Below are 13,494 nucleotides of genomic sequence, written 5' to 3' on the forward strand. Positions count from 1 at the left end.
GGATTTAGGGAATGAATAGTAACCATTAGTTTTTCATCTTTAGTGCTCTACAACTTTATTAAAAAATAAAATCTGGAGAAGGCTGTTGTTTGGCCAGGTGTGTGTATGTGTGGGTGCTGAAACCCAAACAGACCAGAACCCTAACATTAGTATCCCTTTTTTCTCTGGCCAAAACCTTAATAGTGGAGCCCCAAAGCTGCTTGGACTGCTACCACAACAAAAATACATGCTGTCTATAGAGCAGGCAGCATTTTGACTCCAGTGAGAGCAAATAGTATCCTTATAACTTCAGGCAAATAGGCAAACAGAATGACTTAAATTGACGTTTCTTTTTTCTACAATGGTAAGTAGAAGAGGGAAAAGAAGTTCTCCAAACACTGACTCCAAAGGTCCAAAGAATAGTTTTGAAAAATTGTGGGTCTTTTAAAATATTTTTTTAATGCTTATTCATTTTTTGAGAGAGAGAGAGAGAGAGAGAGAGAGAGAAACAGAATCCAAAGCAGGTTCCAAGCTCTGAGCTGTCAGCACAGAGCCCAAGGCGGGGCTCGCGCTCACAAACCATGAGATCATGACCTGAGCCAAAGTCAGATACTTAACCGCCTGAGCCACCCAGGTGCCCCTAAAAGTTGTTAGTTGAACAAAAAGTTCTATCTTAAAAGTGGATATTGTTTCTATTGATAATAGCGATTTTCCTTTATTGCCTAAAATATCTTCTCTGGGAACAAATGCATTTAATTTGGGTTTTCCAGCTGCATATACTCTGATCGAGCCTTTAAAATCTCTCTTGTAACTTAGAGGAAAAGTTAATTTTAAAAAGTCAGGTTGCCATTTTAACCTCTTTGAAAGATAGATTTTATGTTATAGTAGTTCCCCTTCTGTATGGGGGATATATTTCTTCTTTTTTTTATATTAATGTTTATTTATTTTTGAGAGAGAGAGAGAGAGAGAGAGAGAGAGAGAGAGCACACAAGCTGGGAAGGGGCAAAGAGAGGGAGACAGTGAATCTGAAGTGGGCTCTACACTGACAGCACAGAGCCTGCTGTGGGACTTGAACTCATGAACTGTGAGATCAGACCTGAGCCAAAGTCAGACACTTAACAGACTGAGCCACCCAGGCACCCCAAGTGAGGGGATCTGTTTCAGGACCCCCAGTGGATGGCTGAAACCACAGGTAGCACTGAATGTAAAATATATATAATGTTTTTTCCTATTCTTATGTACATGTAATAAAATTTAATTTATAAATTAGGCACGGTAAGAGGTTAACAATAGCTAATAATGAAAAAGAAGAATTATAACAGTATACTATAATAAAGGCTATATGTGGTTTCTTTCTCTCACAATATCTTATTGTACTGTATTAGCCCTTTTTGTGATGATGTGAGATGATAAAATGCCTGTGTGATGAGGTGAAGTGAGGTGAATGATGTAGGCATCATGACATAGCATTAGGCAATGATTGACCTTCTGACCATACATCAGAAGGAGGATCATCTGCTTCCTGACCATGGTTGACTGTAGGTTTTGAAATCGTGAAAAGCAAAACCATGCCTAGGGAAGACTACCATATCTTTCCTACTGCAGTATTATCCATAACAATCTCAGAGACAAAGACTTAGAAATCCCTTTGGGTTGTCTTGACCCAAAAATGTAAGAATCCAAGACAACCTCTTTAGAACTGATATTTTCCCTCCAGAGTTACCCATAGACTAAATATAGAATCTTAGAAAGCTTGGGTTCACTGTCCAGAGAAGCATAACTATTTCTACAGTACTTTGCTGGAATCTCAGAGTTGGGTCATACCTTTTGTGCTTTCAGCACATCCAAGAACATGAGGCATTTCCCTGGATAGAATTCATTTCCAACTCCTGGAATTAGCTGATGGCTGTAACTAAGAGGGGAAAGTTCTGGTAATAGATGTTATAACACAGAACCGAACCACTCAGGCCACTTTTCAGATTATAGATACATTCTTAAGGTGCTCTGACATGTCCAAATTACCTTCAGAAATCATTAAGGAAGAAAAAATAAGAAGTAGCTTTAAAGATAACTCTTTGAGAGATAAGTGATTCATCAGTTCGATATCCCTTGAAGCCACCAGTGATAGCTGAAGGATCGTTGTTAAAAAATAACACTATCATTAAGCATTCCCTGTTCCTCATCTCATGGGGGAAATTTTTTGATATACCAGGGCTTTTCTTGAGCATCGTCTTTTGCTTTTTGGCTTTGGGTCCTTGACAGTATGGATAAAGAGTAGTTGTTTTCCTACATTTTTAAGCCCTCACAGAGTTAACTGAACTTTATGTACGTAAATGCAATGGTACATTTAAAACAGAAACAGAAACTTCCTAAAATATAATGGGCAACTCTGTAAAAACAGAGTCCTATCACTAGATAATGTCTGTAACTCTGGGAGAGCTTTTTTCAGATTGCACGGTCCACCTCACACTCCTATTGGAGAGTCCCAGCCAGTGGAAAGGAACCTGATGGGATGTTTCCTGTTCCTCAAGTCTCTTAGGATCAGGGAACAAAATGGAGACCCACAATGTTAGACCATCACTGAAGGGACTTTTACAGCTATATATCATTATAGTTAGCTCTGCTTTCTGGATTTTACCATTGTTACAGGCAAAGCTAGATGGTGGAAGACAACAGTGGAGACCTGTCCTTATGGCTGTGACTGAGAAGGATTTGCTGCTTTATGACTGTATGCCATGGACAAGGGATGCCTGGGCATCGCCATGTCATAGCTACCCCCTTGTTGCTACAAGGTAAGTATAATGACAAAAAAAAAAAAAAAGCTATCCTACTCTAAATCTAAAAATAATGTAAGGTGAATTCTATTATCTTCGTTATTTAAAATAGCATTTAAGTTGTTGGTTGAGATATAGTTGGTTGAGACGAAAACTTATCTTTCACAACCTTATTATTTTGCAGCTCCTAGCTCAGAATAAATGTTTTCTTTCATTAGCATTTTTTTTAAGTTGTTGAAGCAGATTCCTAATTGCTCCCTTCAAATCTTGCTTAGTCATGAAGATAAATAGTAGGGTTTTTTTCTTCCTTTACTTTATTGACTGTGACTAGAAAACCACTGAAATTGTGGCAGCCTTTTGACTGAGTGATGAAATCATTTAAACCAGAATGTGGTACTGTGGATAAACCACATAACTCAGCCAAAATATTCTTCAATTCTGTCTCTGGCATAAGAGCACACAATTTTGGTGCCAGCAAATAAACATTGATTTGACCTGAAGCAACAGGATGTTTCTAGCATGCCAGATGTGGAGAGTTGGAAGGGAAAAGAATAGAGATATGTAGATTTGGGGGCCAAGATTTCTTCAGATGTAACTGGAAACTGGTGTGAGACTAGAAAACATATTCACATTCAGCTTTATTTGGGCTTAAAAAAAATAATCCAGTTTTGAAGTAACTCAAAAATTACACATTAAGAAGGAGCTCCACAGAAAAGTATTGGGTAGAAAAAAAAAAAAAAAGCTAAATGATGGAGTCACCCCTGGTGTGTCCCCCAGTGAGCAGTGTGGTTGTGGGGTCAGGGGGATGATGGGGTTCCTGCTTTGAGTAGACAAAGATTCATGTGAAGAAGAATATTCTTTAAATTATAGGAAGACTTGCACGTTTTATAGGATTTCCTTCAATTTGCCAATTTCTTTTATATATGCCATTTTCATAAAAATATAATTAAAAAAAATTTTTTTAACATTTATTTATTTTTGAGAGACAGAGACAGACAGAGCATGAGCAGGGGAGGGGCAGAGAGAGAGAAGGAGACACAGAATCTGAAGCAGGCTGCAGGCTCTGAGCAAGCTGTCAGCACAGAGCCTGATGCGGGGCTCGAACCCACAAACTGTGAGATCATGACCTGAGCTGAAGTCGGATGCTCAACCGATTGAGCCACCCAGGTGCCCCTCATAAAAATATAATTTTTATATAGCTTTTAGGAATTTCTCTGTAATTTAGAGCTGGAGCACCTAGATCACAGAATAGTGATAAAAGATTGGTTGAGCCTCAGAATTAGGCAGGTGCACCCTCATTAATTCCTTGAGGACCTAAGGGTCCTGCAGAAAGACTGAATTTATGAGTTTCTCTGGTTTTGTTCCCGCCCCCCTCCAGATTTTTTTTAATCCCCACTAAATTATAACCTTTTGAGGTCAAGAACTATGACTTTGTCATCTCAGCACTCCCATGATGCTTTGCATATAGTGGGCCCTCAATAAATCTTAATTGAGTTTAATTCTATTACTTAAATTATAGTTTCTTGGTCATGGTTACATTGGGAGTCTGACAGGAATCCTATGAAAACATGTAGACCTATCAGTAGTTATAATTATATCAATTAAATTTGTATTTTCCAAAATTTAGAGTTTATGAATATGACTATTGAGATTTCTTAAGTTTAAATTTTATGGAAGAAGCTTCTACTTCAGTTATGATCATGCAATGCAAGGAGGGTAGCTTTATCCTTACACATTTCCCTAATTGTGTGTCACTGGAGGCATGGAGCAGAAATCTGTGACATCCCATAGATGAGTTCAATACTAGAAGGTACAGTCCTATAAACAGATAAGTTCTGGCCAGTGACATACAGGGCCTAGATCCCGAAAGTACTTCGTACTACAGAAGGAAATGGGGTGGTTCTGTGTATACTATCAGTGTGGCATTAACTTGCAAATAGGGAAAAGAGATAAGTAAGTTTTAAGAGCTAAAACTCTAAAACTCTTAGGAGAAAATACAGGAGTATATCTTCATGACCTTGGTTTAGGCAGAGCTTTCTTGGATAGGACACCGAAAGCATAAGGAACAAGAGAAAAAATAAATTGGTCTTAATTAAAATTAAAAACTTTTGTGCTTCAAATGTCACCATCCAGAAAGTGAAAAAACCCACAGAATGGGGGGAAATATTTGTAAATCATCTAATTTGGGACTTGTATCTAGAAAATAAAAGGACGGTTACAACTCAATAATAAAAATGTAAATTACCAATTAAAAATAGGGAAAGGATCTGAATAGACATTTGTCCAAAGAAAATATTCAAATGGGCAATAAGCACATGAAAAGATGCTCAACATGAGGGAAATGCAAATTGAAACTACATTGAGATACCACTTCCTACCCACAAGATGGCTATAATTATAAAACAAGTGTAGACCAGGCTGTGGAGAAAATGGAACCCATATACGCTGCTGATGGGATTGTAAAATGGTGCAATTGATGTAGAAAACAGTCTGACAGTTCCTCGCAAGGCTAAACATTGAGTCACCAAAAGGAATGAAAACTTATGTCCACTCAAAAACTTATACAGGAATGTTCATAACAGCATTATACATACCACCCAAACAATGAAAATGACCCAAGTGTCTACCAAGTGGTAAACAAACGTGGTATATCAATACAATGAAATATTATTTATCAGTAAAAAAGAATACACTGCAATGTGGATGAACCTCGAAAACATGCTAAGTAGCCAGACACAAAAGACCACATATTTCATGACTTAGTTTATGTGAAATGGCCCAAATAGGCAAATCTATAGAAACAGAAAGTTGATTATTCATTACCTGGGAAGGGGCAGGGGTTGGGAGAAATAGGAAGTGATGGCTAATGGGTATAGGACTTCTTTTTGGGGTAACGAAAATGTGCTAAAACTTGAGTGTGGCGATGACTGCACAATTCTGAAAATGCTGAAAGCCATTAATTATATCTCAGTAAAGCTATTATAATTAAAACAACTCCTCCCCCCGCCCCCAAAATCCAAAGATGTAATAGAAGAGACTAAGACCAATCCTTAATAAATTGAGTTTGAGTCCTTATTCTGCCATGTATAGTGGGTAATTGGCAGCATGTTACTTAACCTTTTTGTGCTGTAGAATTTTAATTTATTAAGTGAATCCTAATGAGATAGGGTGGGTGTGAGTATTAGATGAGTTAATACTTGTAAAATGCCTACAATGGTACCTGACACATTGTAAATGCTCAAGTCAATGTTAGCTGCTTTAATTATAATTATTATTATTTATTGAGTGAAAATCTGTCAAAGAGAAATTCTGTGTAAAATGTATAAATGGTTTGTTTCCATTGTTAAAAGAGGAACTTAGTTTGTGTAAGTAGTGAAAGTTTCATGTTAAACTTAAGGAACTAAAATGTATTATTTGTATCAACCTAGACATGCAAATTGAACTTGGCCATCAATTAAATGGGTGGAGCCTGTAGTTCTCTGAACATGTTGTTTCTTAAGAGGTTTAATTAATTTAACAGTAGGGATTCTTTCCTCCTTGTTCAGGAGGTACCAGGGGATTAGGAATTTAAGATGACAGGCAGATGAGAGGTTTATTTTTTCCATGTGGCCTTGTCAGCCAGGTGGAACTGGTTGAAGTCACTGCAAGATAGAATTAAGTGGGGCTTAATCATCCTCTGCCTCCCAGAGCGGGTAGAATTTGGCCACTGAGAGAAACCAAAGGCTGGAACCAGACCAAGAGGTATCCCGCAGAGAGAAGCAAGGCCAGAAAGTGGTACGTTTATGTCTTTTTAGTGTGGGGGGAAAGAGAGGGTTTGAGATTTATGAGTAATGAGAAAGGGCTGAATATTCACTTTCACTAATTCTACTTCTAATACTTTGGAAAATGTTCTTATGAGTAGATGAGACAAAGAAAAAAAGATAGTATAAAGACGTAGGAAAGGAAAAGAAATCAAGGACCTTGATTACCCACAAAGGTAGGTGGTCCCTGATAAGAGTTAATTGTGGTTTAAAAATCAAAGAATGTTGCTAGAGTAATATAAATTAACATCATTTATTGGCTTGCACATTTACAGATTCCTAGAAACCAAGGTGTGTGTATGTGTATTGTGTACCTAATAGCTATTACTTCACATTGGTGACGAATTAAATAAAATATGAGAGTGATAAATGAAGAGAAGTTTTATTTAATTTATTTAATTTTATTTTACTTATTTCTAGAGAGTAAGTCAGAAACATGACACAGGTAGAAAAACACAATGGTTTTAAAAAGGCTGTGGATTTTGCAGGATGTGCATTTTGTAGTCTTTTCCTATAAACTTTGATCTTTGACTGAAAGAGAAAAAGATCCAAAGAAAGTGTGGCTACTTTACAGTGTGGAAAATTGAAGTGGTGTTGTGCTTATGGGACTTAGGGGACAAAAGCTGCTAAAACGCCTTTGCATGAGCTCATCTGGCCTCCCCACTAAAGGGGGCCTTTTGGCAGTATGTTCTAACCAACTGCTGCTCAGCAAGAGTCCGCAGCTGGTTTGAATTAGATTTCCTCTGCCAGATATTTCATAATCAAAACCTGTAGGAAAATTTCTCCTAGACCTTATATTTTTTAACGTCTGTCATGGGATTAACAATCAAACTGAATGTGGTAGAATCCACCCTGGCACTTTCCCCATGCTCTATCTTACTTGGATCATATGTGGAGTAATTTTGAAACCTACGTAACTCTTGCTGAGATAATTCATGTTTAATTGGCATGTTGGTTCTATAGGAACCAGCTCAGGGAGGCAGCTCTCTAAGCATATTTTCATGGACCTCTGAGGATCCCCTCTTCAGGGGGTCTGTGAGTTGAAAACTGTTTCCATAGTAATACTAAGATATTATTTGCTTTTTTCCCTGTTGATATTTGTACTGAGAGTTGGTAAAATTGCTGGTGCCTTAGCATGAATCAAGGCTCTTGGCACCAAACTGTATAGATTTGCGGGAGGAGATGGGGAATGCCAGTTTAACCTCAAAGTGCCTTTGTTGGAGCAGTACAAATTATGAGTTTATTTAATCTTAACCCTTGAATATTCATATTTTTAATATTCTGTAAGATGAGGTGGGAAGTACTCACAAAGCACCTCTGCCGTGTACTGTAGTATGATAGCTGTCTCAAAGAAAAACAAGTGTGTGGTGGAGTTGCTGGTTTAGGTACCTATGTTTTTTCATGGACTGCCATTTTTTACTTGAAAAAAACAACTTATGGAGAGATGGCAGAGTGGGAGTATCCTCAGCTTACCTCATCCCCCAGGTACAAGTAGATAACACATCAATGTAGATAACACAGAAAACGACCCAAGGGCTTGCAGAACAAACCCCACAACTAAAGGTAGAGAAGAGGCTACACTGAAGAGAGTAGAAAGGGCAGAGACATGGTGGGGAGCTAAAGGGACCCTGGCCGTCTGCAGTACAGAGGGAGCCACAGGCACAGAGAAGGGCAAGAAACAGGCTATCACGTCAGGAAGCCTGCACAGGAAAGGCAAATCCCCGTAACATTTGGCTTTGAAACTGAGGGGCTAAATTTCATGAGTTCTTATAACCAGCCGTGCTTAAAGTCTGGAATTTTGAAAATCTGTGGGCTTGGCTCTGGGAGAGCCCCAAGGGCTGTAGGAAGCTGAGACCCCACCCTTATAGAGACAGCACAAGAAACACCCAAGGAGATCCAATGTAGAAGCAGCAGTTTGAAAAACACCTGGGTCATATGGGAGGGAGAGTAATTTACTTATCTCAAAGCAGGTCCCAGAGAGGCAGGGATTGCAGAGAGACCCCCTCCAGGAACAAAGGAGCTTATAGGTGCCATTTCTCCATTTCCCTCCCCTGCCCCTCAGCATAAACACACGGCCATCACTACTCACTACCTAACTTGCTTATAACAAGCCACCCCTTCACCGTGTGCTTCGGTGGATCCACCCTTTTCTTTTTTAATAAAATTTACTTATTTTTTGAGAGGGAGAGAGAGTGTGAGCCGCAGAGAGGCAGGGAGAGAGAGGGGGAGAGAAAGAATCCCAAACAAGCTCTGCACTGTTAGCATGGAGTCCGATGGAGGGCTCAATCTCATGAACTGAATCATGAGATCATGACCTGAGCTAAAATCAAGAGTCAGACACAACTGACTGAGCCACCTATCCACCCTTTCCTGTCACACTTGCCTTTGGGTCCCCTCCCGTAGAAGACCTGCATAAACTTCAACACCATGTCTCCCAACCTGCTCATTTTATTGGGCCTTGGTCCTGGTGGTGGCAGTTGGCCACCTTCCAGGGAGGTTGCATGCACCTTGTTAAACCTTAATCCTCCAACCACACAGGCTTGAGGTGGCCCCCACTGGCCCCAGTGTCCTCAATGGCTGCACATCCCCTGTGGAAGAGGACTGGTGCCACCTTCTTAAATGTACATGCCCCACCCACTACTTTGAAGAGCATCTCTGGCTTTTCTAACACAGAGAAACAGACCCAGAGAGTTAGACAAAATGAGAAGACTTAGGGGGGCACCTGGGTGGCTCAGTCGGTTAAGCATCTGACTTCGGCTCAGGTCATGATCTCGTGGTTCATGGGTTGGAGCCCTGCATCAGGCTCTTTGCTACAGCTCAGAACCTGGAGCCTGCTTCAGATTCTGTGTTTCCCTCTCTCTCTCTATCCCTCCCCTGCTCACACTCTGTCTCTGTCTCTCAAAAATGAATAAACATTAAAAAAAAAAATGAGACTGAGGATTATATCCCCAATGAAAGAACAGGACAAAATCACAGCAAGACAGTTAAATGAAATGGAGATCAATAATATGCCTGATAGAGAATTTAAGGTAATGGTCATAAAGATAGACAATGGACTTGAGAAAAGAGTGGAGGACATGAGTGAGACCATTAACAAAGAGCTAAAAAAGAACCAGAGTTGAAGAACACAATAAATGAAATGAAAATTCATTAGATGGAATAAACAGCAAGCTAGAGGAAGCAGAGGAACAAATGAATGACCGTGAAGACAGAGTAATGAATGTAATCAAGTCGAGCAGGTTAGAGAAAAAAAAAGATTATGTAAAATGAGAATAGACTTAGGGAATTCAGTGATTCCATCAAGCACAATAGCATTCACATCATAGTGATCCCAGAAGAAGAGAAAGAAAAGGGTGCAGAAAATTTATTTGAATAAATAATAGCTAAAAACTTCCCAGACCTGGGGAAGGAAACAGATATCGAGATCCAGGAGCCACAGAGATCCCCCAACAAAATCAACCCAATGAGGTTCACGCAAAACACATAGTAATTAAAGTGGCAAAAAGTAATGATAAAGAAAAAAAATTTTAAAGCAATAAGAGAAAAGAAGATAGTTACATACTAGGGGACACCCCATTTTTCAGCAGAAACTTTGCTAGCTAGAAAGGAGTGGCATGATATATTCAAAGTCCTGAAAGGGAAAAATCTGCAGCCACGATACTCTATCCAGGAAGGCTATCATTCAGAATAGAAGGAGAGATAAACAGTTTCTCAGACAAACAAAAACTAAAGGAGGTCATGACCACTAAACCAGCCCTCAAGAAATGTTAAAGGGGATTCTTTGAGAGGAAAGGAAAGACTATGAGTATGAAAAGTAAGAAACACAAAAGCAGTAAAAGTAGGTATATCCATAAAAATCAGTCAAGGCATTCACAAAATAAAAGATGTAAAAAATATGTCACCATATACCTAACACATTGCAGTGGGAGTCAAGAGTGTGGTCAAGCTTAAGTGACAATCAACTTAATATAGACTGCTATATACAAAAGATATCATATACAAATTGAATGGTAACCACAAATCAAAAACCAGTAATTGATATGTAAAGAATAAAGAGAAAGAAATCCAAGTATATCACCGAAGAAAGCCAGCAAACCGTGAAAGAGAGCAAGAGAAGAAAAGATCAGGGAAAAACTATCAGAACAACCACAAAACAGGTGACAAAATGGCAGTAAATACATATCTATCAATTATTACTTTGTTTTTTTTAATATAGAATTTATTGTCAAATTGGGTTCCATATAACACCCAGTGCTTATCCCAACAGGTGCCCTTCTCAATGCCCATCACCCACTTTACTTTGAATGTAAAGGGACTAAATGCCTCATTCCAAAAACATAGGATGACAGAATAAGTAAAAAAAAAAACAAGACCCATCTATATGCTGCCTACAAGAGACTCATTTCAGACCTAAAGATATCTACAGATTAAAAGTGACAGGTTGGAGAAACACTTGTTGAGCAAATGGACATCAAAATAAAGCCAGGGTAGCAATACTTATATTGGATGAAATAGACTTTAAAACAAAGATTGTAGCAAGAGACAAGTCTGTCAGTATATTAACAAAGTATATAACAAAGTATTTTATTGTATGCTATGTAATAATAAAGAGGACAATCCAACAAGAAGAAATAACGGTTGTAAATATTTATGCACCCAACATGGAAGCATGCAAACACATAAAATAGTTAATAACAAACATAAAGAACTAATCAACAGTAACACTGTAATAGTAGGGAGCTTTAATACCCTACTTATATCAATGGACAGATCATCCAAACAGAAAATCAATAAGGAAACAGTGACTTTGAATGATATACTGGACCAGATCGATGTAACATTTATATTTGGAACATTTCATCCTAAAACAACAGAATACACATTATTTTCAAGTACACATAGACCATTTTCCAGATTAGATCGCATATTAGGCCACAAAACAAGTCTCAACAAATTAAAAAAATCACAGTCATACCATGAATCTTTTCTGATCACACTGCTATGAAACTACAACCACAGGAAAATATCTGGAAAGAGCACAAGCAAATGGAGGTTAAATAACATGGTACTAAACAATGAATGGGTCAGCCAGGAAATTAAAGAAGAAATAAAAAATTACATGGTGACAAATGAAAATGAAAACACGATGGTCCAGAATCTCTGGGATGCAGCAAAAGTGGTTCTAAGAGGGAGGTTTATAGCAAGAAAAATCTCAAACAACCTAACCTTACAGTCAGAGGAACTAGAAAAAGAAGAACAAACAAAACCTTAAATCAGCAGAAGGAAGGAAATAATAAAGATTAGAGCAGAAATAAATGATATAGAAACCAAAAAACAACAGAACACATCGATGAAACTAGGAGCAATTTGTTAAAAAGATCAACAAAATTGATAAACCTCTAGCCAGACTTATAAAAAGAGAGAAAGGACTCAAACAAAATCACAAATGAAAGAGGAGAAATAACAGCCAACACCACAGCAATACAAATAATTGTAAGAGAATATAAGAAAAACTATATGCTAAAAAAATTAGACAACCTAGAAGAAATGGATAAATTTCCAGAAACACATAACCTACCAAAACTGAAGCAAGAAGAAATGGAAAAATTGAACAGACCAATTACCAGCAAGGAGACTGAATCAGTAATCAAAAACTCCCAACAAACAAAAGTCCAAGACCAGATGCCTTCCTGGACGATTTCTAGCAGACATTTAAAAAAGAGTTAATAACTGTTTTTCTCAAACTATTCCAAAAAATAGAAGAAAAAAAACTTCCAAATTTATTCTATGAGGCCATTATCACCCTGATATCAAAACCAGACAGGGGCGCCTGGGTGGCTCAGTGAGTTGGGCGCCCGACTTCAGCTCAGGTCATGATCTCGCGGGTTGTGAGTTCGAGCCCCATGTCGGGTTCTGTGCTGACAGCTTAGAGCCTGGAGCCTGCTTTGGATTCTCTGTCTCCCTCTCTCTCTGCCCCTCCCCTGCTCATTCTCTGTCTCTCTCTGTCTCAAAGATAAAACATTAAAAAAAAAATTTAAAAAAAAACAGACACCACACACACACGCCCACACACACACACACACACACACACACACACACACACACACACACACAAAGTAATGCAGGCCAATATCTCTGATGAACAAAGATGGATAAATCCTCAACAACATACTAGCAATCCAACTTAAACAATACATTTAAAAAAATCGCTCATCATGATCAAATGGGATTTATTCCTAGGTTGCTAGGGTGTTTCAACATTTGCAAGTCAATCAATGTGATACATCACGTCAATAAGAGGAAGGATGAAAGCCATATGATCATTTTAGTAGATGCAGAAAAAGCACTGGACAAAGTATAACATCCATTCATGATAAAAGCCCTCAACAGAGTAGTTTTAGAGGGAACATACCTCAACATAATAAGACTTTATGTGAAAAACCCACAGCGAACATCATACTCAATGGGGAAAAACTGAAAGCTTTCCCCTAAGGTCAGGAACAAGAGAAGGATGTTCATTCTCACCACTTTTATTTGACATAGTATTGGAAGTTCTAGCCATAGCAATAAGAACAAAAGAAATAAAGGCATCCAAATTGGTAAGGAAGATGTAAAACTTTCACTGTTTGCAGATGATGTGCTACTCTATGCAGCCAACCCAAAAGACTCCACCAAAAAACTGCTAGAACTAATAAACGAATTTAGTAAAATCACAGTCCACAAAATCAATGTGCAGAAATCTGTTGCATTTCTATATACTAATAATGAAGTAGCAGAAAGAGAAATTAAGAAAACAGTCCCATTTACACTTGCAACCAAAACAATAAGATACCTAGGAATAAACCTAACCAAAAAGGTCAAAGACCTGTACTCTAAAAACTGTAAAACACTGATGAAAGAGATTGAAGACGATACCAAGAAATGGAAAGATGTTCCATGCT

The 13,494-nt window shown here is 38.2% G+C and overlaps 1 protein-coding gene across 1 annotated transcript in view; it reads left to right on the forward strand.

The window, feature by feature from the left end:
• The window catches only part of SNTB2 (syntrophin beta 2), a 99,758-nt gene that overhangs the window by 69,710 nt on the left and 16,554 nt on the right, over positions 1-13,494 (forward strand). The window contains exon 4 of the mRNA XM_042917979.1: positions 2,629-2,771. Within this exon, the coding sequence (XP_042773913.1) occupies positions 2,629-2,771 (143 nt within the window). The remainder of the gene's footprint in view (positions 1-2,628; positions 2,772-13,494) is intronic.

Source organism: Panthera leo, chromosome E2 (genome assembly GCF_018350215.1).
Source record: "Panthera leo isolate Ple1 chromosome E2, P.leo_Ple1_pat1.1, whole genome shotgun sequence".
NCBI classification, from domain to species: domain Eukaryota; kingdom Metazoa; phylum Chordata; class Mammalia; order Carnivora; family Felidae; genus Panthera; species Panthera leo.